Raw genomic sequence first — 27666 nt, forward strand, 5'->3', positions numbered from 1 at the left:
TGTAATTTTCATTGCCAATATTATAGAATAGTTGTTCCGTTATATCCTGGGAGAAATTAATCCAACAACCTTGGGCAACAGTGAGGGAATTAAATTCCTTAAGGAAACACAATTTTCTGTTGGGCTCGGAATGTTGTTCATCTGATTTATTTCTGTCTTTTGTTTCTGCTTTCATTTTATTTTGCAGAAATTATATTTTCGAATACAGATACTAACAAGCTTAAGGATTTTTTTTAAATATTTTATATTCATCCTACTTTCTGCTTTGGGAGACTAAAATTCTTACGATTTTCTACTCCCGTTTTGGAAATTAAAATCTTCGAATTTTCTACTCCCGTGAGATTAAAGTCTTTATGTCTTTCTATTCAATCCGAGATTAAAATTCTAGTGATTTTTTACTCGGTTGTTTGTATTCGGTTTGAAGATATAAAAACTTCACCGACTTACTAATTCTGGTTGTGTCAATTTCTTTTACAAAAAAATGACAACAAAAGTATGGACCAACAAAATGCTGCAATGGCTGCGTCTTCAAGTCGCACAATGCCTGCACCTGCGATGGCTTCGGCAGAAAATCCCGAAAAGTTTGCCGGAGTGGACTTCAAGCGCTGGCAGCAGAAAATATTCTTCTACCTAACCACACTCAGTTTGCAGCGCTTTATTTGCGGGGATGTTCCAGTTTTAAGAGAAGATACTCCCGAAAATGAACAATTTGTGGTCACGGAGGCATAGAAGCATTCTGACTTCTTATGCAAAAACTTTATTTTAAGTTGCTTGGAAGACGGCTTGTACAATGTTTATAGCATCATGAAAACATCAAGAGAGTTGTGGAATGCTCTTGAAAATAAGTACAAGATTGAAGATGCTGGACTTAAGAAGTTTGTGGCCGCAAAATTTCTGAATTTCAAAATGGTTAACGGCAAATCTGTCATAATGCAAATCCAAGAATTGCAAGTTATTGTTCATGACCTCCTTGCTGAAGGTATAAACCGAGTCAATATTTTTATTCAAGATATTAATTATTTTACTAATTATAAATATGATTGAAGGTATGGTCATAAATGAAGCGTTTCAAGTTGCGGCATTTATTGAAAAGTTACCTCAGTTGTGGAAGGATTTTAAGAATTACTTGACACATAAGCGCAAGGAGATGACGCTTGAAGACCTTATTTTTCGTCTACGGATTGAAGAGGACAACAAGGCTGCTAAAAAGAAGTCCCGTGGTAACTCAACAATAATGAGAGCAAATATTGTTGAGGAAGCATCTACAAGCAACAAAAAGAGAAAGAAACTGTCTGGTCCAAAGAATTACCCGAGCAAGAAGAAGTTCAAAGGTAATTACCACAACTGTGGAAAGGTTGGACATAAAGCTGTGGACTGCCATGCACCGAAGAAGGACAAGAAGAAGAGTCAAGCAAACATGGTTGAAAAGAATGATAAAATTGAGGACTTGTGTGCCATGCTATCTGAATGCAGCCGTCACGACCCGAAATTCCTACCTTCGGGACCGTGATGGCGCCTAACATTTCACTTGCTAGGCAAGCCAACGTTAGAATAATCTTAACTATTTTAAAATAATTTAAATTAAACGGAAGCCAATTACTAAAATAAAATGCGGAAGACCATAACTACCGAATCATCAAAATACATCCCAGAATCTGGTGTCACAAGTACACGAGCTACTAGAATGATACAAATAAAGGTCTGAATAAAATTCAAGCTGTTTGAAAGATAATACACAGCTAAGATAGGATAGAAGGGGACTTCAGAACTGCGTACGCTGTGCAGTTATACCTCAAATCTCCTCTGGGTAGCTGAATCCGAGCAAGTCTATGGTACGCTACTGGGACCAACTCCAAAATATGCACAAGAAGTGAAGAGTGTAGTATGAGTACAACCGACCCCATGTACTCCGTAAGAATCGAGCCTAACTTCGACGAAGTAGTGACGGGGCTATGACAAGACGCATATATAAATAATCTGTACAAGTATATATAAATACGAAACAACAATAACAATTTATAAATTTGAGAGGGAACATGAGAAGGGGAATGATATATTTCAGCAGGAGAAGTGTCACGTAGCAGCCAATTAATTTATCAATAATAAAATGAGCGGCTGATAATATAAAAATGGCACGGCAACACCCTTCGTGCTTTTACTCTCATTCCTCCCATAAACTGATAAATAAATAATAATAATTGGCACGGCATCACCCTTCGTGCTTTAACTCTCTTTTGGCACATCACCCTTCATGCTTTTACACTTTCTGAAAATGACATGGCATCACCCTTCGTGCTTTTACACTCAAAAATGGCACGACAACACCCTTCGTGCTTTTACACTTTTTCTCACCATGACAATGATAGTATAAATAATAAAAATGACACGGCATCATCCTTTGTGATTTTACGCTCTTTCTCACCATATTCAACAATAATTAAATCAATAAAAATTTCATAAATAATGTTCAAATAATCAATAATAAACTTAACCAGGAATATCTTAATTAAATAAACAATTATTCAAAATGAATTAAATTCCTCCAGCATGCTTTGACTCAACCACAGTGCATAAGTACTCGTCACCTCACATATATGTTGTACCCGCACATTAAATCACGTAGCAAATAAATAAATAAATCCTACTCCCTCAAGTCAAAGTTAACCACAACACTTACCTCGCTTTGCAACCAACTCAAGATTCCAATAAACCTTTGCCTCGCGAATTCGTATCCGAAATCCTCAAATCTAATCATAAACAATTCAATATACTCAATATAAATCGTAGAAATTAATTCCATATGCATTTTCTAATTTTTCGTATTAAAATCCAAAATTCATCTAAAAAATCAACAATGGGACCCATGTCTCGAAGCTCAAAAAAACTTACGAAATCCTAATACCCGTTCCGAGACGAGTCCAACCATACAAAAATTATCAAATTCCGATATCAAACGGACCTTCAAATCTTAAATTTTCGTTTTTGGAAAGTTTTACAAAAATTCTAATTTCTTCCATCTAAATCCGAAATAAATGATGAATATAGACATGGATTTATGAAATATAATCACTTTTGGTTATAGAACACTTAACCAATTCAAACTTGTGAAAAATCCCTTTGGAATCGCCTAAATCCGAGACCCAAAACTCAAAATGAGTAAAAATGGTTTACTTCCGATTTTATGGGTTCTGTCCAGGCTTTTTCGCATCTGCGGATACTTAACCGCATTTGCGGAGGTTGGGGTCGCTTCTGCGGGCTGGCTCGCTTCTGCGCAAGGCTGGCCCTTCCCCTTTTTCCCGCTTCTGCGATGCGTGGGCCGCTTCTGTGGTCGCGCTTCTGCGACACCCTGTCCGCTTCTGCGAGGCATGGCTCGCTTTTGCGAGCTCGCACATGATGTCTAAAATCCGCAGGTGCAATTACACTAGAAGCCAAAATTTTAGATTTTCCTTAAGTCCAAATTTTGATCCGTTAACCATCCGAAATCCACCCGAGGCCCCCGTGACCTCAACAAAATACACCAACAAGTCCTAAAACATCATCCGAACTTAGTCGAGACATCAAATCACATCAAACAACGCTAAAACCACGAATCATACCCCAATTCAAGCTTAAGGAACTTAAGAATTTTCAACTTCTACATTCGATGCCGAAACCTATCAAATCAAGTCCGGTTGACCTCAAATTTTGCATACAAGTCATAAATGATATAACAGACCTATTCAAATTTTTAGAATTGGATTCCGACCCCGATATCAAAAAGTCAAATATGTGGTCAAAATTTGGAAATCTCTAGCCTTTAAATTTCTAGTTTCCGTTAAATGGTCATAACTTGAGTTAGGGACCTCCAAATTAAATTCCGGACATACGCCCAAGTCCCAAATTACTATACGGACCTATTGGAACTGTCAAAACACTGATCTGGATCCATTTACTAAACATGTTGACCAAAGTCATCTTAATTGAGTTTTAAAACTCTATTTCACATTTTAGTCAATTTATTTTCATATAAAACTTTCCAGAAAATTATACGGACTACACACGCAAGTCGAGGAATGATGAATAATGCTATTTGAGGTCTCAGAATATCGAATTAATTATTAAATTTAAAAATGACCTTTTGGGTCATCACATTCTCCACTTCTAAAACAAACGTTCGTCCTCGAATGGAATTTGAAAAGTACCTGAGTTGGTGAAAAGGTGTGAATATTTACTCCGCATGTCTGACTCAGACTCCCAGGTAGATGTCTCAATTGATTGACCCCTCCATTACACCCGAACTAAAGGATAACTCTTAGACCTCAACTGTCAGACTTGCCGGGCTAGAATAGCTACTGGCTCCTCTTCGTAAGTCAAATCCTTGTCCAATTGAACTGAGCTGAAATCTAACACATGAGACAGATCACCATGATATTTCCGGAGCATAGACACATGGAACACCGGATGAACCGCTGATAAACTAGGTGGTAATGCAAGCATGTATGCTACTTCGCCCACCCTTTCAAGAATTTCAAAGGGTCATATATACCTAGGGCTCAACTTTCCTTTCTTTCCGAACCTCATTACACCTTTCATAGGTGAAACTCGGAGCAATACTCTTTATCCAACCATGAATGCAATATCACGAACTTTACGGTCGGCATAACTCTTTTGCCTAGACTGAGCTGTGGAAGTCGATCCTGAATAACCTTGACATTATCCAAGGCATCCTGTACCAAATCAGTACCCAACAACCGAGCCTCTCTCGGTTCAAACCAGCTAACTGGCGAACGACATCGCCTCCCGTATAATGCTTCATATGGAGCCATATGAATGCCCGACTGGTAGATGTTATTATAGGCAAACTCCGCAAGTGGCAAGAACTGATCCCAAGAACCTCCAAAGTCTATAACACAAGCGCAGAGCATATATTCCAATATCTGAATAATGCGCTCTGACTGTCCGTCTGTCTGTGGATAAAATAATGTACTCAACTCAACCCGTGTGCCTAACTCACGCTGTACAATAGTCCAAAAGTGCAAGGTGAATTGCGTACCTCCATCAGAAATGATAGACACGAGCACACCGTGATGGCATACAATCTCGCGGATGTAAATCTCTGCTAACCATTCTGAAGAATAGGTAACTGCTACTGGAATAAAATATGATGACTTGGTCAAGTTGTCCACAATGACCCATACTGTGTCGAACTTTCTCCGAGTCCGTGGAAGCCCAACAACAAAATCTATAGTGATACGCTCCCACTTCCGCTCAGGAATTTCAAACTTCTGAAGCAAACCACCAGGTCTTTGATGCTCGTACTTAACTTGCTGACAATTCAGACACCGAGCTACATATGCAACTATATCCTTTTTCATTCTCCTCCACCAATAATGTTGCCACAAATCTTGATACATTTTGGCGGCACCTGGATGAGTAGAATACCGAGAACTGTGGGCCTCTTCCAGAATTAATTCACGAAGCTCATTCACATTAGGCACACAAATATGACACTGCATCCGCAGAACTCCATCTTCTCTCACAACAACCTATTTGGCACCACCGTGTCGTACTGTGTCCTTAGGACAAGCAAATAAGGGTCATCATACTGTCGCTCTCTGATGCGCTCATATAAAGAAGACTGAGCGACTGTGCAAGCTAGAACCCGACTTGGTTCTGAAATATCTAACCTCACGAACTGATTAGCCAAAGTCTGAACATCTGCAGCTAACAGTCTCTCACCAACTAGAATATACACAAGATTGCCCATACTCATAACCTTTCTACTCAAAGCATCAGCCACTATATTGGTCTTTCCAGGGTGATACAAAATAGTGATATCATAGTCCTTCAACAGCTCCAACCATCTTCTCTGCCTCAAATTGAGATCTTTTTGTTTGAACAAGTATTGTAAGCTACATTGATCAGTAAATACCTCTCACGAGACACCGTAAAGGTAATGCCTCCAAATCTTCAGCGCATGAACAATGGCTTCCAATTCTAAGTCACGAACATGATAATTCTTCTCGTGAAATTTCAACTGTCGTGATGCATAAGCAATCACCCTACTATCTTGCATCAATACTGTACCAAGCCCAACGGGAGATACATCATAATATGCCGTATAAGATCCTGACACATGTGGGTATTACCAATACTAGCGCTGTAGTCAAAGCGCTCTTGAGCTTCTGAAAGCTCATCTCACACTCGTATGACCATCTGAATGGGACACCTTTCTGGGTCAGTCTGGTCAATGGGCTTGCTACAGATGAAAACCCTTCCACGAACCTGCGATAATAACCCGCCAAACCCAGAAAACTCCGTATCTCCGTAACTGAAGTAGGCCTAGGCTAGTTCTGAACTGCCTCAATCTTCTTAGGATCCACTTTTATGCCTTCAACCGATATAACATGCCCCAAAAAGGCGCATTTTGAAAATTTGGCATATAACTGATTATTCTTCAAAGTCTGAAGCACAATCCTAAGATGCTGCTCATGCTCCTCTCGATTGTTGGAGTAAATCAATATTTTATCAATGAATACAACCACAAAAGAATCCAAATAGGGTTTGAATACCCGATTCATCAAATCCATAAATAGAGCTGGGGCATTTGTCAGCCCAAATGACATCACTAGGAATTCGTAATGCCCATACTGAGTCTGAAAAGCTGTCTTAGGAACATCGGATGACCTAATCTTCAATTGATGGTAACCAGACCTCAAATCGATCTTCAAAAATACCTTGGTGCCCTGAAGCTGATCGAACAAGTCATCAATTCTTGGCAACGTATACTTGTTTTTGATAGTGGCCTTGTTCAACTGCCGATAATCTATACACATCCGCATTGAACCATCTTTCTTCTTCACAAATAACATTGGTGCACCCCAAGGTGAGACGCTAGGTCTAATGAATCCCCGATCAAGCAAGTCTTGTAATTGCTCCTTTAATTTTTTCAACTCCGGCGGGGCCATACGGTATGATGGAATAGAAATTGGCTGAGTGCTCAGATCCAAATCAATACAGAAGTCTATATCCCTGTCGGGTGGCATCCCCGACAAATCTGCAATAAATACTTCTAGAAATTCACAAACAACTGGTACTGAGTCTATAGAAGGAACATCCGCACTGGGATCACGAATATAAGCTAAATAGGCTTGACACCCCTTCTCGACCATACGCCGAGCTTTCATATAATAAATAACCCTGGTGGTAGAATGACTAGGATTTCCTTTCTACTCTAATCGAGGTAACCCCGGCATGGCTAGGGTCACTATCTTGGCATGACAATCCAATATAGCATGATAAGGTGACAACCAATCCATATCCAAGATGACATCAAAATCTACCATATCAAGAAGTAGAAGATCCACACTAGTCTTAAGACTCCCAATAGTTACCACACACGAACGATAGACATGATCTACCATGATAGAATCTCCCACCGAAATGGACACACACATACATGAGCACTCAGAGAATCACGAGGCATCACCATATATGAAGAAAAATAAGAGGACACATAGGAATAAGTAGATCCTGGATAAAATAGAACTGAAGCATCTCTATAGAAAACTGGAACAATACCTGTAATCACAACATCAGATGATTCGGCCTCAGGCCTTGCTGGAAAAGTATTAAATCGGGCATGGTCCTCACCACTATGAACTGCTTCCCTAGGATGACCTCTAACTGGCTGGCCTCCACCTCTAACGGCCTGACCTTCACCTCTAGCTGCCTGACCCCTACCTCTAGCTGGCTGGGCGGACGATGAAGCAACCGGTGCTAGAATCATAGCAGGAGAACCCTGTTGTTGAATGCTGCCCTGAGACCTGGGGCAGAATCTAACAATGTACCTCGGATCACCACAAGTATATCAAGACCTCGACTGCTGTGACTGCTGACCCTGAAATTGTCCCTATCAACGTAAGTAACTACCTTGAAAACTCTGGATCAGAGGTGCACTAATAGGAGCTGGTGGTTCACTATAGGATGCCTGGAGCGCTGAATGAAATAGCCTGGGAGGATGACCCCTGCCAAAAGTACCCCTGCCTCCAGACGAGGCACTACTGAACCCACTGAACTGACGGGGTCTCTTATTAGACCCCTACCTTCTTTCCTATGCAAGAACCATCTCGATCCTCCTAGCAACATTAGCAGCCGCCTGAAAGGAAATCTCACTTTCGATCTTCTTGGACATTTGAAGCCTGATAGGGTGAGTAAGTCCTTTAATAAACCTCCTCATTCTCTCTCCCTCAGTAGGAAGTAAAAGGAGAGCATGACGGGCTAGATCCACAAAACGGGTCTCGTACTGAGTAACAGTCATACTGCTCTGCTGGAGACGCTCAAATTGCCTGCGGTAATGCTCTCTCAATGTGATAGGGAGGAACTTCTCTAGAAATAGCCGTGAGAACTGATCCCAAGTCAGTGTAGGCGACCCAGCTGGTCTGGCCAACATAAGATCTCCCCACCATCTCTTGGCGGAACCTGTCATCTGAAATACAATAAAATCGACCCCATTGGTCTCAACTATACCCATGTTCCGCAGCACCTCATAGCAGCGGTCAAGATAATCCTATGGGTCTTCAGAAGGTGTACCACTGAAGTGAACTGGAAAGAGCTAAGTAAATTTGTCCAGCCTCAATAAAGCCTCAAAAGACATAGCGAGCCTATCACCGGCCTATGCCGTAACAACTGGCTGAACTACCCCAATTGGTAGGGCTACTAGAGCCTGATACTGTGGTCCTCCCCCAGCCTGTGAGACGGTTGATGCCACTGGAAATGTATCATTCTGGGCCACGCCCTCCACAAAACTCACCAAAACGGACTAGAGCGTCCTGAAGCACTAAGTAACTATGAATCCTTCCGGGACCTGGACTGGTACAACAGGTACCGTCTGAGCTAGAACCTCCGCTCCTAAATCCACCTGAAGTTATACAACAGGTGCTGCTGCTCGAGCTCTAGATTGAGCTCTGCCTCTGTCTCTGCCTCTACCTCGGCCTCTACCCCTAGTCATAGTTGCCACCGGGGGCTCTGGTTCCTATCCATCAGTAGATGTATTACATGTTCTCTCCATCTGCGAGAGAATAAGAATAGAGTGGTTCAATCATCGATGATAGAATAAAATTGCACGACAGAATATGAAAAAGTGATATTGTTCCTAAAATTCATAGCCTCTGAGAGATAAGTACAGATGTCTCTGTACCGATTCTTCAGACTCTACTAAGCTTTCTCGTGACTCGTGAGACCTAGGTAACTTAGTGCTATGATACCAACTTATCACGACCCTAAATTTCTACCTTCGAGACCGTAATGACGCCTAACATTTCACTTGCTAGACAAGCCAACGTTAGAATAATCTTAACCATTTTTAAATAATTTAAATTAAATGGAAGTCATTTACTAAAATAAAGTGCGGAAGACCATAACTACCGAATCATCAACATACATCCCCGAATCTGGTATCACAAGTACACGAGCTACTAGAATGATACAAATAAAGGTCTGAATAAAATTCAAGTTGTTTGAAAGATAATACACAACTAAGATAGGATAGAAGGGGACTTCAGAACTGTGGACGCTGTGCAGTTATACCTCAAATCTCCTCTGGGTAGTTGAATCCGAGCAAGTCTATGGTGCGCTGCTGGGACCAACTCCAAAATCTGCACAAGAAGTGAAGAGTGTAGTATGGGTACAACTGACCTTATATACTCCGTAAGTGTCGAGCCTAACCTCGATGAAGTAGTGACGAGGCTATGACAAGACACGTATGTAAATAACCTGTACATGTATATACAAATACGAAACAATAATAACACAATAAATAACAATTTATAAATTTGGGAGGGAACATGCGGAGGGGAATGATATAGAAATTTCAGCAGGAGAAGTGTCACGTAGCAGCCAATTAATTCATCAACAATAAAATGAGCAGCTGATAATATAAAAATAGTACGGTCCCACCCTTCGTGCTTTTACTCTCATTCCTCCCATAAACTGATAAATAAATAATAACAATTGGCACGGCATCACCCTTCGTGCTTTAACTCTCTTTTGGCACGGCATCACCCTTCGTGCTTTTACACTCTCTGAAAATGACACGGCATCACCCTTCGTACTTTTACACTCTCTGAAAATGGAACGACATCACCCTTCGTGATTTTACGCTAAATAATGGCACGATAACATCCTTCGTACTTTTATACTCTTTCTCACCATGACAATGATAGTATAAATAATAAAAAAGGAACGACATTACCCTTCGTGCTTTTACGCTCTTTCTCACCATATTCAACAATAATTAAATCAATAAAAATTTCATAAATAATGTTCAAATAATCAATAATAAACTTAAGCAGGAATATTTTAATTAAATAAATAATTATTCAAAATGAATTAAATTTCTCCAGCATGTTTTGACTCAACCACAACGCATAAGTACTCGTCGCCTCACATATATATTATACCCGCACATTAAATCACGTAACAAATAAACAAATAAATCCTACTCCCTCAAGTCAAAGTTAACCACAACACTTACCTCGCTTTGCAACCAACTCAAGATTCCAATAAACCTTTGCCTCGCGAATTCGTGTGCGAAATCCTCAAATCTAGTCATAAATAATTCAATATACTCAATACAAATCGTAAAAAATAATACCATATGAATTTTCTAATTTTTCGTATTAAAATTCGAAATTCATCTAAAAAATCAACAATGGGGCCCACGTCTCAAAGCTCAAAAAAACTTACGAAATCCTAATACCCGTTCCGAGACGAGTCCAACCATATAAAAATTATCAAATTCCGATGTCAATTGGACCTTCAAATCTTAAATTTTTGTTTTTGGAAAGTTTTACAAAAATTCTAATTTCTTCCATCTAAATCCAAAATAAATGATGGATATAGACATGGATTTATGAAATATAATCACTTTTGGTTATATAACACTTACCCAATTCAAAGTCGTGAAAAATTTCTTTGGAATCGCCTAAACCCGAGACCCAAAACTCAAAAATGAGTAAAAATGGTTTACTTCCGATTTTATGGGTTCTGTCCAGGCTTTTTCGCATCTGCGGATACTTAACCGCATTTGCGGAGGTTGGGGTCGCTTCTGTGGGCTGGCTCGTTTCTGCAGACTCGCTTCAGTGCAAGGCTGCCCCTTCCCCCTTTTCCTACTTTTGTGATGCGTGGGCTGCTTCTGCGTCATCCCATTCGCTTCTGCGAGGCATGACTCGCTTTTGCGAGCTCGCACCTGCGGTCTAAAATCCGCAGGAGCGATTACACCAGAAGCCAAAATTTTAGATTTTTATTAAGTCCAAATTTTGATCCGTTAACCATCCGGAATCCACCCGATGTCCCCGGGACCTTAACCAAATACACCAACAAGTCCTAAAACATCATCCGAACTTATTCTATACCTCAAATCACATCAAACAACGCTAAAACTACGAATCATACCCCAATTCAAGCTTAAGGAACTTAAGAATTTTCAACTTCTACATTCGATGCTGAAACCTATCAAATCAAGTCTGATTGACCTCAAATTTTGCACACAAGTCATAAATGACATAACGAACCTATTCAAATTTTCAGAATCGGATTCCGACCCCGATATCAAAAGGTCAAATCCGTGGTCAACTTTGGAAATCTAAAGCCTTTAAATTTCTAGTTTCCGTTAAATGGTCATAACTTGAGCTAGGGACCTCCAAATTAAATTTCGGGCATACACCCAAGTCCCAAATCATGATACGGACCTACCGGAACTGTCAAAATATTGATCTGGGTCCAATTGCTAAAAGTATTGACCAAAGTCAACTTAATTGAATTTTAAAGTTTTATTTCACATTTTAATCAATATTTTTCATATAAAAATTTTTGAAAAATTATATGGACTGCACACGCAAGTCGAGAAATGAAGAATAGTGCTATTTGAGGTCTTAGAATACTGAATTAATTATTAAATTTAAAAATGACCTTTTGGGTCATCACAACAGCTTGGTAGGAAATCCCTAGGAGTGGTGGATTGATTCTAGAGCCACTCGCCATGTTTGTGCTAACAAAGAGTTATTTGCCTCTTATGTTCCCGCAGAGCCCGATGAGACTATCTTTATGGAAAACTCCGCAACAACAAAAATTGAAGGAGTTGGGAAGATAACTTTGAAGATGACTTCGTGCAAAGTTGTGACACTAAACAATGTTCTCCACGCTCCTGAAATTCGCAAGAATTTGGTCTCTGCTGGACTTCTTATCAAGAATGGATTTAAGTGTGTGTTTGTTTCTGAAAAAGTTGTAATAAGTAAGAATGATATGTATGTAGGAAAATGTTACCTAACTGAGGGCCTTTTCAAGTTGTTCAAGTTTCTTCTCACTTACTTGAGTCAGATAATTTATGGCATGCACGTTTAGGTCAAGTAAACTTCAAAACTATACGAAAAATGATTAACTTGGAAATATTGCCTAAATTTGAATGCAATAATTTGAAATGTCAAATATGTATGGAATCTAAGTATGTTAAACATCCTTATAAGTCAGTTGAAAGGAATTCAAATCCTTTAGACTTAATTCACACAGATATTTACGACATGAAGTCAATACCATCTCGCGGTGGAAAAAAATATTTCATAACTTTTATTGACGACAGTACTAGATATTGCTATATTTATTTACTTAATAGTAAAGATGAAGCAATTGAGGCATTCAAGCAATATAAAGCTTTGATGCCCCTACTCCCAACAAGTTGCTGGTCGGGATCGTGGAACTATCGCTCGAGAAGTTAAAATGAAGTTGAAACGCAACTAAACAAAAAGATCAAAATGATAAGAAGTGATAGGGGTAGAGAATATGAATCTTCTTTTGAAGAAATATGTTTGGAATATGGCATTATTCACCAAACAAATGCCCCTTACTCAGCGCAATCTAGTAGAATTGCAGAAAAAAAAATAGAACGTTAAAGGAGATGATAAATGCCTTGTTGCTAAATTCGGGTTTACCCCAGAACTTGTGGGGGGGGGGGGGGACTATTTTTTACAGCTAATCAAATACTCAATCGAGTTCCTCATAGCAAAACACAATCCATTCCATATGAAAAATGGAAAGGTGGGAAACCCAACTTAAAATATTTTAAAGTGTGGGGGTGTTTGGCTAAAGTACAAGTTCCTAAACCCCAAAAGGTGAAGATTGGACCGAAAACGGTTGATTGCGTTTTCCTAGGATATGCAAGAAATAGTAAGGCATCTCGTTTTCTAGTTCATAAATCAAAAAATCCCGACATTCATATTAATACGGTAATCGAATCCGATAATGCTGAATTCTTTGAGAATATTTATCCGTATAAAAATGAATGCGAGTCGTCTAGTAAAAATTCTAAGCGACCTCGAGAAGAAGCAAATGAAAGTACGTTTAATGAGGAAAATCTAAGACATAATAAACGTCAAAGGACAACTACTTCCTTCTGACACTTTTGTTGGAAAATGAGCCTCAAACGTTTAAAGGGCATGATATTTTATTGATATGATTGAACCTTCCATCTCAACCACGGAAGGCAGGAAGCTCGATAACCTCAACCTCATTATAGATCGAAATTGGTACTTCGTTTCTAGTTAATAATTCGATAAAACATTTGTATTATTTTACAAGTAACCTAACTGTGTAAACTCTTTTAAATTGTCTAATAGTGTTGTAGGTTGCACTACATATCGCAATCTTGTAGCATGAGTTTCGTGTGCAGGATCATAAGATTAAATAGGGGTGGTCCAGAGTGGTTTATGTCAATTTGTGATGTTTACTAAACGTGGGAAAAGGAGAGTGAATGTGGTGTTGTATTTGGATTACTATTACACTTTCAAACCTAATCTGGACAACGTCTCGTCATAGTCAAGCTATTTTTCTTTTTCTTTTTTATTGTGCCGACAGGACATGTATAAATTCTTCTATTAAATGGGACAAGAATGGAGCGTACAAGATGAGATCGATTAGAATGTTGGAGTAAAAGCTTAAGAATCTACCATGAATCCTTAAAATAATATAATAATGAAGGTTTTGGTGCAAATTGTATATTAGCAATAACTTCCTATTTAAAGAATTCATTCACAGTTGAAATCGGAATTCAAGTTGGGGGTGTAATAAGGTTGGGCTAGTTCAGATTTTTTAATTACCAAACCAAACTAATAGTGTAGAATTTTTAAATCTATTAGTTTCTCGACACGTGCATTGCAGGTGTATCCCGAGTTATGTAAACTATTTTTCATAAACCTACAAAGATGAATAATCAAACGTAGTATTTATATTATGTCTAAACAATAAAACTGGATTATCTCTGAAAATTAATGTAATAGTAATAATATAAGATAGGTTTTGTATTTTCTAGCTAGTATGATTAACATTCTTGTTTGATATAGACATTAAATTAAAATAATTCTTAAAAATGTGACATCTTGCAGTGACAATAGCTATTATTAATTAATTTAGGTAATATATTGAAATAATTATTGTTATTTTAAAAAATAGAAGTATTACCAATTGTGCGTTCGAGTAAATACAAGTAGCTGTAACTAAGAAGAGTGGAAAACAAATCAACACTTGACGGCCACAGATTATCGATAAGAAAAGACAACTGAAGCGTGCGGAGAGGATCTTGGAAAGCTTAGTAACTCCTGTGCCATTTCGAAATAATCCAGCACATCAATGACAAACTTTTCAAGCACAGTTGGATGCTTGAGAAAATATTTTACCAATGGCAGCAGCAACTTATTTTCACTTAGTGGTCCATGAAAGTTAATGATCTCGATGGTCTTCAGATGTGGAAATAAGCAGTTAAAATTACGTGTTTCAAACCTCCTTTGTTCATCCTCATTTGTGTACCTTGACAGCAGGTCCTGCATGAAAGAATCCGCTATATTAGCCAGTTAATTCTCCTTAGAATCTTAGCTGGAAGTAGAACGCCAAGGAGTTGATTGTGGATAGAAAAAAGAGGTGACGAGTTTTTAGATTCAAGGAACATGTCAAGTGCTTAATAAACGTTACAAAGTGGTACACACAAACAACAAAAAATGTTTCAAAGTTTAATTGAAGTCGATCCTGTATCTCCTCCGATGAAGGTGAGTACCATCCCTTGTTAAAAATCTTTTTCCTACAACTACAAAAAAGTTTTAACTGTCGAAGAATCAGTTTTGACAGTGACAACATGAAGTTTCTGCCAAAGCAACTCAAGCTGGACTATCTTCTTGAGAAAAATAAATTGAGAGAACAAAAGAGTTCCGCTAAATTTCTTACACAAAAATGGAACAATAAGCACGCTGCTGCAGCGGTTTTAGCAAAGATAAACCATCAACTTTCAACACTAAAAAGCAGATTCTGAAATCCATGCAAAGCAGCATTCAATTGAAATTTCCAGAATTTGAACTACCAATTCCCTGGAGCAATTTCATTGAACACATTGAGAAATGCTCACCTTGATGAATAAGCATTATTGTAAAATATTCTAACACTGATCTACGATTGGTAAAACTAAACATGGATGGCAGTTGCGGACAAGGAAAATGTGGACCAGGTGGCATAGTGAGGAACTCTCTGGTGATATTATTATGGCATATGTAGTCCCACTAGCTAGGCCATGGAACAAACAATACGGCTGAAGCATTTGCACTTTCCTATGGGCTTAAATAGTGTCTTGAACATTGTATTAGAAACATTTGGGTGGAAGCTGACTCTCACTTATCGTGAATGTCGTCAAGGGAGTTGCAGAACCGTCTTGGCGCTATGAACCTATTATTGAAGAGACTAAAGAGTTTATTCAAAGTGAAGAAGTCAGGGTGATACACTATCACAGAGAAGCAATGGTGTGGCTGATTCTTTATCTGGATACAGCCAACTGTTGGATGCAGAGAAGAAAATTTTCAGCTTTAACTCATTACCAAGAGAAGCTAGAGGGCACTTAAGGGTTGACAAGTGGCAGCTCCTTTCCTTCAACATTCGGAAAAAGGCCCAAAGCTTACCTCCAATAATCAACAAGATGAACCTCCCGGTTAGAACCTTCTGTGAGCTCACATGTTACTTGAGAATACCCCCCTCACTTGTTCTCTTTTTTATAGCCTGTTTGGTCAAGCTACTCCATGGCCAAAAGTACCTTTTTTTTTTTAAAAAGTTCTTTTTTTCCAAAGTTAAGGTGTTTAGCCGAGCTTTTGGAAGAAAAAAAAAGTGTTTGTGAGCAGAATTAGAAGTAATTTTAGAGAAGGAGAAAAAAAAAGAAGCTTCTTCCTAAAAAAATTTTTTTTTTTTGAAAAGGTAGCATATTACATATAAATAAAAGACTACACAAAGGCTGTGAAGTCACCCATAATTACAAGGAGGCCTAATAAGAAAAGACACTCCTAGTCCTTTGTCTTCTCATAAGGATTTTAAAACATCAAAAATAAATTAATGATCTTATGATCTTCTAAATATTCTCCTTTACACTAAAATAAAAAAGAACTAAACATTTCATTTTCAACTTTTGAATGTTACTATATCTATCTTCAAAGCAACTTTGATTTCTTTCTTCCCAAATTGTCCACCATATGCAAGCTAGGACAATCATCCATCTCTCTTTATGACGGAATAGGTTGCTTTCTCTGTTCCAACATGTTAAAACTTAATGTATTCTTCTTGGCATAACCCACAATATTCCCCTCAAATTGATGAATATCCTCCGTAATCGTAAAGCCACTTTACAGTGCAAAAAGAGATGATTGATTGTCTCTGCCTCTGCTCCACATAAGTAACATCTAGAACATAGCTGGAATCCTCTCTTGATCAAATTATTCTGAGTTAGGATTGCCTCCTTTGCTAACAACCATGTAAAGCATACTACTTTATAAGGAATTTTAACCTTCCATGGCCAGCAGCCAATCTGATTGTTTGAGATGTTGAACTCCTTATATTATATGCTGCTTTGGCTGAGAACTTCCCGTTGCTATTCCCTTGCCATGTGACAGTCTTAAGCAGTAGAGATCCCTTTGAATCATTCCAAATTCTCATAGAATTCTATAATTCTGTCAATCTCCTCTTCTGAAGGTCAAAATCCATCCTTGACTTGTCCAAACCTCTGCTACTATTGCCCCCTACTGTTCATTCAGTAAATAAATATCAGAAAAAAGCTATTTTAGCTGAAGTTTGACTTGTTAATGAGCTTATGCCAAAGATTTCTAATAGACTTTCACAAACTGAACCCACATGGATTTGTCACAAGCTTGCTTATCCATTTTCCTTCCATGCCATACTTTTCTCTGACTACCTCCTTCTATAAAGAATGTTCTTTCGAAGCAAATCTCCATAACCACTTCATCAACAAACTTTGATTCTGGATCAATTTCTTGATTCCCATTCCCCCTTCCTTCTTGTTAACTGTGAGTGAGGTCTATCTAACCAAGTGAATTTTTTCTTCTCACTGTTACCTTCCCAAGAAATTTCTTCTCAAAGCATCTATTCTATTCTATTCACCACAGTCGCTGGTATTGGGAATAGAGAAATCATATACGTCGGCATAACATCAAGAACTGACTTTATCAGGACCAATCTTCCTCCCATGGACAGGTATTGGCTCTTTCAATTAGCTAGCTTCTTCTCACATTTCTCTAAGACCCCATTCCATATCCTTTTTGACTTGCTTTTGGCCCCCAAAGACATTCTCAAATACACAGTAGGCAGGTTGCCTATTTTACCACCTAGATTTCCAGACAAGTTTTGGAGCTCCATTACCTCATTAACTGGATAAACAAAACTTTTATTCTAGTTAATGTGCAAGCCAGAAATGGCTTCAAACAAGATAAAAATGACCCTCAACATTTGAAGGTGAGCTTTATCAGCTTCACAGAATACAAGAGCGTCATCTGTATATTGTAGATGGGAGATCTCTAGTTGACTGCCTGCCCTGGAATTTACCCTGAAGCCTCTTATCCAATTGTTTATCTGAGTTGTCTTTAACATGTCATCCAATCCTTCCATGATAATGATGAATAAAAAGAGAGATAGGGGATCACCCTGTCTCAGGCCCCTCTGAGAACAAAATAAAACAACTGGTGAAACATTAATAAAAAATGAGAATCTCACTATACTGATGCAAACTTTGATCCAATTTACCCATCTACCACCAAACCCCATCTTCCTTAGAGTCTCTAGCAAAAAATTCCAATTCAAATGATCATAGGCCTTCTCAATATCCAATTCCTATAAAATACCAGACTCCTTACTTAATATCCTTGCATCCAGACATTCATTAGCAATTAATATGGCGTCCATTATATGTCTGCCTTTAATGAAGGTCATCTGCTTCCATCAAATTATTCACCACCTTCTTGAGTCTCTATATCAACAACTTGGAGACGATTTTGTAGATGCTGCCGATCAAACTAATAGGCCTGAAGTCTTTCAGTTCCTTGGCTCCAACCTTCTTAGGAATTAAAGCCACAAAAGTGGCATTAAAACTTTTCTCGAAAATACCCTGGAAATAGAAGTTCTGAACATCAGCTACCACTTCCTTATTCACCACTTCCCTTCACACGCCTTCACACGCCTTCACACTATCCTATATCTCCTGAACACCAAAAGGACTTTGACGCATTTGATTGTCCTCGATGGTAATCATAGGACAATTCCTAAAATTACCTTGTTGTCTCCATTCATCTTCTTCAAAATATAGATTTTGATAGAAAGTGACAATCTCTTTCTTGATAACTTCAGGATTCTGCACCAATATCCCTTCTACTACCAGTTCCTCAATATGGTTGTGTCTCCTAGTGTGTATTTGTAATTCTGTGAAAAAAAAATTGTATTTTTATCCCCTTCCTTCAACCACAATGCTCTGGATCTTTATCTCCATGCCACCTCCTCATGTTTTGCAATTTCCTAAAATTCCATTGCCTTGGCAGTTTTGGCATACATTTCCTCTTCATTTAGAGGGCTCTGGTCATGAATCTTCTCCAATTCTGCAAGCAGGTAATGTACACTTGCCTTTGCAATTCTACATTTCCTTGTAAAGCTCGACTCCATTCTCTGAGTTTTTCCTTCATGGCTTTAAGTTTGAAAGCCAAAATAAAGTTCGGCCTTCCTTCACAGATAAAGGAATTCCACCAAACTTTGATGATGTCTATAAAGCCATCAATTTGTAGTCACCAATTGTTAAACTTGAAATAAGATTTGATTGGCTCCCAACTGCCACATTGTAGTATCAGAGGTGAATGGTCTGAAGTTACTCAGTGGATCATTAATTGTTTGACGTTTCTAAACCCATCATTCCAATCAACAGATACAAAAAACATGTCCAGTCTAGCAACTATGAAGTGTCTGTCACCTTTTCTCCACATGTAATTACCACCTGCTAATTGTAAATCTACTAAGTCCATATCTTCAATGAATTCTGAGAACTCTTTCATGGCTCTAGTGATTCTATTGCAATTTTTCTTCTCTGAAGGAAACCTCATAGTATTGAAATCCCCTCACACCACCCATGGCCCCTCAAATAAACCTTTGTCCCTTGCCAATTCCCACCAAACATCTTCCTTTTCCACTCCATCATTAGGGGCACATACACTAGACAGATGCCAGATAAGTTCTTGAGTTTTACCAGTGAACTTATAGGTAATACAGTGTGATCCCAAGCTGCTAATTTCCCCATCCCATATTCTTCTGTCTCACAGCACCACAATACCTATTCTAGTCCCACTAGCTTCTAATTGTGCAAATTTTACCCAACTATTAGCCCATAATTCTTTTACAATCTCTATAATATCCCCCTCTAGCTTGGATTCTTGGAAGCAAAAGACATCTGCCTTTCAGCTGCTCATTAGACTTCTAATCAACGTCCTCTTCTTTTGACGGTTTAACCCCCTCACTTTCCATGATAGAATGTTAACCTTCATTGATCTTTTATAACAATACATTTCCCTTTCCTTCTAGTTTCATTGCTCTTGAAATTACTCCCGATATCCAACCCCTTTATTTCATTGATACCCTTTCTTTTTGGAGTATCCCTCACATGTAATTCTAATTTTCCTTTGTTCTCTTGCCTTTTGTTGTCGATTTTTAAAAAGAGCTCCAGAGCTTCTCTTTCACAACCTTGAAAAGCACACTTTTGAGAAAAATGCACTTAGAAGCACTTTATAAAAGCTTAGATAAACACTAATTGCTGCTGAAAAGTACTTTTCAAATTAATTAGCCAAACATAAACTGCTTCTCACCAAAAGTACTTTTTTGAAAAACACTTTTGAAAAAATACTTCTCAAAATAAACTGATTTTAGAAGTTTGGCCAAACAGACTATTACTCTTATGGAAACAATGTACAGGTTAGCAAGTCTCCACAAGTTAGAAGCTATTCTTGTAAAGCTCATTAGGTACGTAGGCCAGTTATGTTTCACATTGCAAAGAGGAGTCTTCCTATACAAAAATTCTTTTTTCTTACTCCTTAGAGGCTTATCTCTTACACTATTCTCAAAGATTAAACTGCCTCAATCTTCTCTTTACTTGAGGATTGAATCGGTTCAAGTCTTACCTTTTTTGAAGAGGTAAGGCAATCAAATCCCCCTCTTTGTAACCTTTTATCATTATCTATAAAATATACCACTAATGATCTAAATAAAAAAAACTATGACTATTTTCCTAAAGTACTTAAAATTAGAAATATAATGGAATAAGTGTTGTTTTCTTCTTCCATCAATAGTTGTTTGATATGGATAACATGAAGTAACGAAAATAAAGGTCTAACGTAAACATACTCTTTCTTCCTCATTGTACCACCAGTCAATGACCAATGTCTCAAGATCCAATGAACATGGTAGAAAGCTGCAAAGTCCAGGGAAGTCCAACTGTTGTAAGGCTGGAAGTTCTGAGAGTTTCCAGCTTGATGGTGGAGGCTGCCACCCTTTCAACTCCAGTACAGACAGGAACTTATAAACAAAATAGACATAAACCACAGTATGTCAAAACAAGGAAATATGACATAATTAATAAATGAAATGTAAATTGTTGAATAATTCACAAAATAGCTTGGACTAGACGACTGCATTTTGCCACAACTTAGTGTTCATGATTGGTTTGAAAATTCAAAGATGGACTTCTAAACACTTGGAAAACGCCATTCACATGATTTAAAGAGTACGATCAATGTAAATCAATCCAAATTTTACATGTTGTTCTGTCCATTGCAAAACTCTTCATTCTCAGTGTTCATCAACCAAACTTTTGTTGAAAAGATCTTGTTTCAATCTGCTGCCACTATCCAACCATATTGACCGCGAGAATGTAATTCTTTAGTACTTACCAACTTAATTATCAGATTATCCTAAGTAGTGGAACTGTTAATGTTACTAAAGTGATGATTCAATAGCAAGTAAAAAAACCAAAAACAAAAAAGATAGTGAAGAGTATGAATAAACCTCTATGCACCATGGACCCAATTCAAGATTCTCGACATTGGCAATACCGTGAAGAAGCTCCTTCAAATATATACACTCCTTCTCCAAGTTGCCTTCCGCATCGTCAAAAGCAAAATTTAAGCGAAGGACTGCCTGTGACAAGTGAAGCCACATTTCTCTGCCGGATGCGTATCTCACTGCAGTACCCCAAAAGTTCCAATTTTTGAATATACGGGGCTAATATTTCAAGCCACAGGTCAGGATTCTCATTTCCGTAATCTTGTATTGTCAATTCTCTCAGCTTGACAGAGCTGATTTCCAAAAGATGAATGCCCGAAACACTATCCAGTTCCAAGCACTCCAAGTTAGGGCAACCTGATAATACCTTTTCCATTACAACATCAGTCAAAGGCAAGGACCCAAGTGAAAAAGAAACGAGACTACTCCAGTTTACACTACCAGTAGGGTTGAGTTGGCAGTACCATAAAGCCAAATCACTCAACGATGCATTTTTATATGTAAATTGAGGAAACTCATATCTTTGGTGATTTGTATCGATAACTCCCAGTGCAAAACTTTCAACATTAGCAACTTTAATTGCAAAATGTACCCATAAATCAATATCTTTAGCAAAACGATCCTCGTACCTAAGGCGCCAGACCCTGAATTTCTGTATTTTCTCGCAATTCCTCCAGCTCTCTATGGATGGAAGCCAGGTAAAAGAGATTGTCATTTTCGCTTTCACAAATGGGGAAGTCGAAATCGAGTGATATTGGGACGGACTTCCAAAGAAACCTCCATCGTCTAGATAATACGCTGGTTCTCACAACTTCTTTATTGTGCCACCCCGGCAACATTGAGAGGATGTGAATTAGAATTGCGTCGGGCAAATTAGTGAGTCGGTCTTCTATAGCAGTGATTTTCCTCTGCATTTCCATGAGTACAACTCTCACTTGAGGGAGCTTGCTGTAGTTTGAATTTGGAGAGCAAAGGGTTTTCTTTTTCCGCGCAAGAGCAAAGGGACTGTCACCGATTTCGGGGTGTGCCAGGGGGTGGGGGCGCATTTCGGGTAATTGGGCTTTGACCAGTCGGCCGATTGGGTAAGGGGCGAGTGCACAAATAGTCATTCTCAGGGATACTATTTAAATATTAATCAGTACTTATTTTGTTATGAAATTTTAAACTGAAATATTAACTTCCGGACACTTTTGTCTAGAAAAATTAAACTGAAAAATTAAAATTTAGGATGCACTGACTAATTCTTAAATAGTTGCAATGGTTATCTGGTGTCATTTCTACTTGTTTGGGGGTAAGTGGAGTCTGGGTAATTGAGCTTTGGCTCAACAATTTTAGGGTTGATTTACAAGAATGGCCTTGAAAATAGGTGATTTTGATTTTTTAACCACGTTTGTTCATGAGCGGAACTTCAAGTTTAATAAGTGATGTCCTTCGCTTTCTCCATGGAAAACACTTTTGACTTTTGATCTTAAATATTTGCCTATGGGCCAATCAGGGGGCACAACATAAGACCATTTATTTTTTAGGTCCTTTGGTGTAATTGTTTTTTAGAGTGACCGAGAAATAAGGCCCGTTCCTTCTTCTCTTTATTTTTGGAAGATATGCAGAAATAGGATATTTGCATACCATTTTTTAGCTTATATCCATGTTTAAGAAATTTATGCAAAATAGTTCGAGCATAACTTTTCTTGCTAGATTGGAAAATTTTGGCTTATTTGCAAGTTATGATGGACGGAAGTTGTATAAGAAACTGAAAATTTTAATGACCAAATTTTGTCCAAATTCACACATGTTTGGAAACTTTAGACTACAATATATAGTTATCGTTAAGGTTGAATTCACACAAGTTTAATTGAGAACTTTAGATGATGATATTCAGTTCTGTTCACTTGGCGATTATCAAGACATGGTGCTTCAGCATACCAAGGATATGGCTTTGATAGGAAAGTGTGGAGGTCGAAAATTAGGGTAGACGATTAATAGATAGTTGTGCGTCTCCCTTGCCCTGACCAGTAATATCTAGATTTGTTGGTTCGTTCGCCTCGTTTATCTTATTATCTTGCTGGTGTTACTGTTTATTGTTACTGCTTCTTCTTTTTCATCTTTTCTTGAGCCGAGGGTTTACCAGAAATAGCCGGTCTACCTTCTCAAATAGGGATAAAGTCTGCGTACACATTACCCTCTCCAGTACTCACTTGTGAAATTACACTGAATTTGTTGCTATGGTCATCATTTTTGCGATTAAGGAATAGACAATATCGAAGGTCAATTATATTCAAATTCAACCCCTTGTTTTAGTTGATTGCAACAAGCGAACCGGAATCGTTAAAATTGGTACTTAATATGTTATATATTCTTGTAGTAAGCATTGTGTTATTGTTATATTACAATGTAAGTAGTACTTTTAATTTCTTAATTTTTTACAAAACAAATGTATAGTAATTTTAATTCTTAAACTGTTAATACACTTTTGGCAAACAATTTGTGTTTGAAATCTTGGCTGGTTTTACTGTTGATGCTCTTCAAGCAGCGTTTACAGCATTGTGGGCAATCTTGGCACTCTGGCTCCATTCACAATACATTGTTCCTTTTATAGAAAGTTTTATTTTTATGCTCTTCGGTATGTGATTTTGATTTTTTGACTCCGCTGATCTCATGAGCAGAAGTTTAAATTTAACAAATGTTGCCCTTCCCTTTTTTCAGGAAAAATACTTTTTGACTTTTGACCTTAAAGGTTTGCTTATGAAGCAATCGGGAGCAAAAAATTAAGACCATTTATTTTTAGGTCATCTGGTCTAATTTCCTGCTACTTTAGAGTGATCGAGATATATGGCTCGTTCCTTCTTCTCTTTATTTTTGGAAGATCTGCAGAAATAGGATTTACATACCATTACTTAGCTTATGTCCTTGTTTAAAAAGTTTATGCAAATTGTTCGAGCATAACTTTTCTTGCTAGATTGGCAAAATGTGGCTTATTTGCAAGTTATGATGGACAGAAGTTGTATAAGAAACTGAAAATTTTAATGACCAAATTTTGTCTAAATTCACACGTTTGGAAACTTTAGACTACATTAGGTTGAATTCACACAAGTTCAATTGAGAACTTTAGAGGATGGTATTCAGTTCTGTTCATTTTTGCCGGATATGGCGCTACTTCAACTTAGCGAGAACATGACCATTGATGGGTAGGTGTGGAGGTCGAGAATTAGGGTAGAAGATTAGTAGGTAGTTGTGCGTCTCCCTTGTCCTGACCAGTAATATTAGTGTTAGACTTGTATTTTTTTATTTTCTAATTTTTATCATTATTTGTTGGTTCTTTCGCTTCGGTTATCTTATTGGTGTTACTGTTTATCGTTACTGCATTTCTTTTTCATCTTTCCTTGAGTCGAGGTCTACCGGAAAAAGCCTCTCTACCTTCTCAAGGTAGGGGTAAGGTCTGCAGACACATTACCCTTCCCAGACCCTACTTGTGAAATTACACTGGATTTGTTATTGTTGTTGTCATTTTTACAATTAAGGAATAAACAATATCTTAAGGCCAACAAATTCAACCCCTTGTTTGAGTTTATATTCTTGTAGTAAGCATTGTGTTACTGGTATATTACAATGTAAATAGTACTTTTAATTTTTTAAATATTTACAAAAACAAATGTATAGTAATTTTAATTCTTAAACTGTTAATACACTTTTGGTGAACAATTTGAATTTAAAATCTTGGCTGGTTTTACTGTTGATGCTCTTCAAGCAGCATTTACAGCATTGTACGCAATCTTGGCACTCTGGCTCCTTTCACAATATATTGTTCCCTTTATAGAAAGTTTTATTTTTATAAACCGACTTAATACATTTGATACTTTCCGTAAATAAAATTGATGGAAAGTTGACGCTTAAACATATAAAATGCTCTCTAGGCATATAAGTTCCTTTTCATTTCATTTACATGAGCATTATAAAAAGGAAAGCTCTCGGTGCACAAAATATTTTGCGTTCATGTAAGATCCGAAAAAAGCCGTACCCAAGTTGTATGACGTATGCATCATACTTGATGCAAGCATTAGTACTAATATCAAGGCTCCCTTGCATTTACACGAGTGTTATGTCTTCTCCAATTATGCGATATTAAAAGGTTACAATTTGTCCTTTGAGATCGACAAGTGCATTTAAAGACTTCAATTATATTAGGCAAATATTTGAGATGAAATTCTAATTTACTTAAAATCTTTAGAAGTACTTCTTCCATCAACAAAGGAAACATAATGTTCATCTTAAGAAGATTCTTTTTAATCTTTGCAGTGACTATATTGAAATTGTCTTAACAGTGACTAGATGAACGGGCCATATTATATTCCACATCTAGTCTTGAATAAAGTTAATGTTATTAGATAGTTATACTCAGAGGCGGAGCCACCGTGTCGGTTACGGGTTCAGACGAACCCAATAACTTTGGTTCAAATCATATATTTGTCTTAAATATTTTATTAAATATATCCAAACTATTAATTTAGAACCCAATAACAACAACAACAACAACATACCCAGTATTATCCCACACTGTGGAGTTTGGGGAGAGTAGTGTGTACGCGCGGACCTTACCCCTACCTTGTGAGGATAGAGAAGTTATTTCCAATAGACCCTCGGCTCAATAACTTAGAACCCAATAACTTAAAAATAATTAGGATCCTGAACCCATAAGCTTAAAATTCTGATTTCGCCTATGATCATGTACTGTCGTGGAAAGATTTGGATGATCATGTTTGTACTGGATTTTGCTAAATGAAGTTCCACTTTTGCCAAATTAAAGAAAAGTCCACCTTTTGTTAAACCAACCTTGAACACTTTGATGTGGAAAAACGCCGTCGCCTATTAATCAACAATTTGCATGCATTTGTTAAGTATGTCTTACTTTCTTGTTCTGACTTCTGACATATTGTGGTTTATCTCTTTGGTTTATAAGTGCATGTCCTTACTGGAGATTAAAGGGTGGCAGTCTCCACATCAAGCCGGAAATTCTTAAAACTTAACGCAGACTTAAAACAGTTGGAACTTCTGATATTTTTTCTTCCTTTTTTGGTGTCCCGATTTCTGGTTTTCGCATTGAAACCCGACTAATCTAAATTTCCGCCGCGTAAGATTCATTAAAAGAAGAATCCTACCACAGCCATTGGTGGTGATGTTAGTTGAATTAATATATCATACATATATTCAGAGAGCTATTGGCCTATTTTATTTGTCATCCCATTACCAGTTTGTGACGAATTGTTATGAGGTTAAAATAACTTTCAACCGTATACCTTCAGAAGTGTATTGGTATATTATAGCAAACAATGGTCCTCCATATGAATTTTAACGTCCAAAAAAGATCTTTCAGGTGTTAAGTCCATAAAAAAGAATGCACCTCAGAAGATGTCCGAAGACATTTATAATAAGTAAACAAATGACTCAATAAATATTCTTTGGAACTAAAGGATAGTTGTTAATTTAGAGGGAATATAGAATTTGAAGTTTATGGATTCCTACGACAATTTCATATTAATATATAATAATAATAACTGGTTCACAGCTATTAGGTTCTCGTAAACCCATAGATTACGAGCTAGATCTTTCTCTAGTTGTTACTAGTATTAGTACCCGCACGATGTGCGGTTAATATTAAAAGGAACTAATTGTAGTATATTGATATTTATATCTTATTTATAATATCTCACATCAAAATTCATGTTTTAATATTTAAATTATCTTTTTTTGTTGAGGACAATTATTTGAAATACTCAACCAATAACATATATAATTCTCCAAGAAGAGTCATCTCATGGGAAAGTCAGCTTGAAATATAGATTTACCTTGTTGTTTAGCTTATATTCGCTTCTAACTAACTAAATAGATGAAACTAGCTAAAAACTGTAAAAGTTGTATCGGTGATTTCTTAAACTCTCAAACATCTAATTTCTAGATGAACACGAAGTTAAACACACGGTTCTTTATCCTATACATCAAATAATCACAAATTTTCAGTCAAACTATAATAGATGGTCATCTTCTTTTACTAAAAGTAAGAAAGGTTGTTGAAAGAAATTACCACCTTAATCAATAAAGTTAAAAAGGATGGCGAATTTAATAAGATTTTGACTCCTATTGTATAGACATCTTATCATAAAAGAGAACTTGCCCGAAACAAATAAATTTTCAACAGGTTAGGCAATAGCCGTTAAACATGTTTTCTCGAGGAACAGCGGACACTAAATTACCTGATCATTCACTACTCATATTGCTTTACATCTCCTCACTTTG

At 37.5% G+C, this 27666-nt stretch overlaps 2 protein-coding genes across 2 annotated transcripts; one reads left to right on the plus strand and one right to left on the minus strand.

The window, feature by feature from the left end:
* The first annotated feature begins 353 nt into the window (after positions 1-353).
* On the plus strand, positions 354-1581 carry LOC138908781 (uncharacterized). Its single transcript, XM_070199428.1, has 2 exons — positions 354-979; positions 1047-1581. Exons 1-2 carry the CDS (start codon positions 805-807, stop codon positions 1508-1510), a joined length of 639 nt encoding a protein of 212 aa, XP_070055529.1. The 5' UTR covers positions 354-804; the 3' UTR covers positions 1511-1581.
* A 12845-nt stretch (positions 1582-14426) lies between these two features.
* On the minus strand, positions 14427-22431 carry LOC108942816 (uncharacterized). The gene is made up of 3 exons (XM_070197274.1): positions 21382-22431; positions 20722-20892; positions 14427-14849 (listed from the first exon to the last, which is right to left on the minus strand). The coding sequence occupies exons 1-3, from the start codon at positions 21532-21534 to the stop codon at positions 14568-14570; spliced, it is 606 nt and encodes a 201-aa protein (XP_070053375.1). The 5' UTR covers positions 21535-22431; the 3' UTR covers positions 14427-14567.
* Positions 22432-27666: the final 5235 nt, after the last annotated feature.

The sequence above is a fragment of the Nicotiana tomentosiformis genome, chromosome 3 (assembly GCF_000390325.3).
Source record: "Nicotiana tomentosiformis chromosome 3, ASM39032v3, whole genome shotgun sequence".
NCBI lineage: Eukaryota > Viridiplantae > Streptophyta > Magnoliopsida > Solanales > Solanaceae > Nicotiana > Nicotiana tomentosiformis.

Bases quoted from the DNA above. Each gene is read 5' to 3' on its own strand.
- LOC138908781 (XM_070199428.1), top strand. From the start codon at position 805: ATGAAAACATCAAGAGAGTTGTGGAATGCTCTTGAAAATAAGTACAAG. The intron at 980-1,046 runs GTATAAACCGAG...ATATGATTGAAG, and splicing joins TCATGACCTCCTTGCTGAAG to GTATGGTCATAAATGAAGCG.
- LOC108942816 (XM_070197274.1), bottom strand. From the start codon at position 21,534: ATGTGGCTTCACTTGTCACAGGCAGTCCTTCGCTTAAATTTTGCTTTT. The intron at 20,893-21,381 runs GTTTATTCATAC...TTTGTTTATAAG, and splicing joins TGGGTCCATGGTGCATAGAG to TTCCTGTCTGTACTGGAGTT. The intron at 14,850-20,721 runs GTATGTTTACGT...TCTTTCATGCAG, and splicing joins GGTACAATGAGGAAGAAAGA to GACCTGCTGTCAAGGTACAC.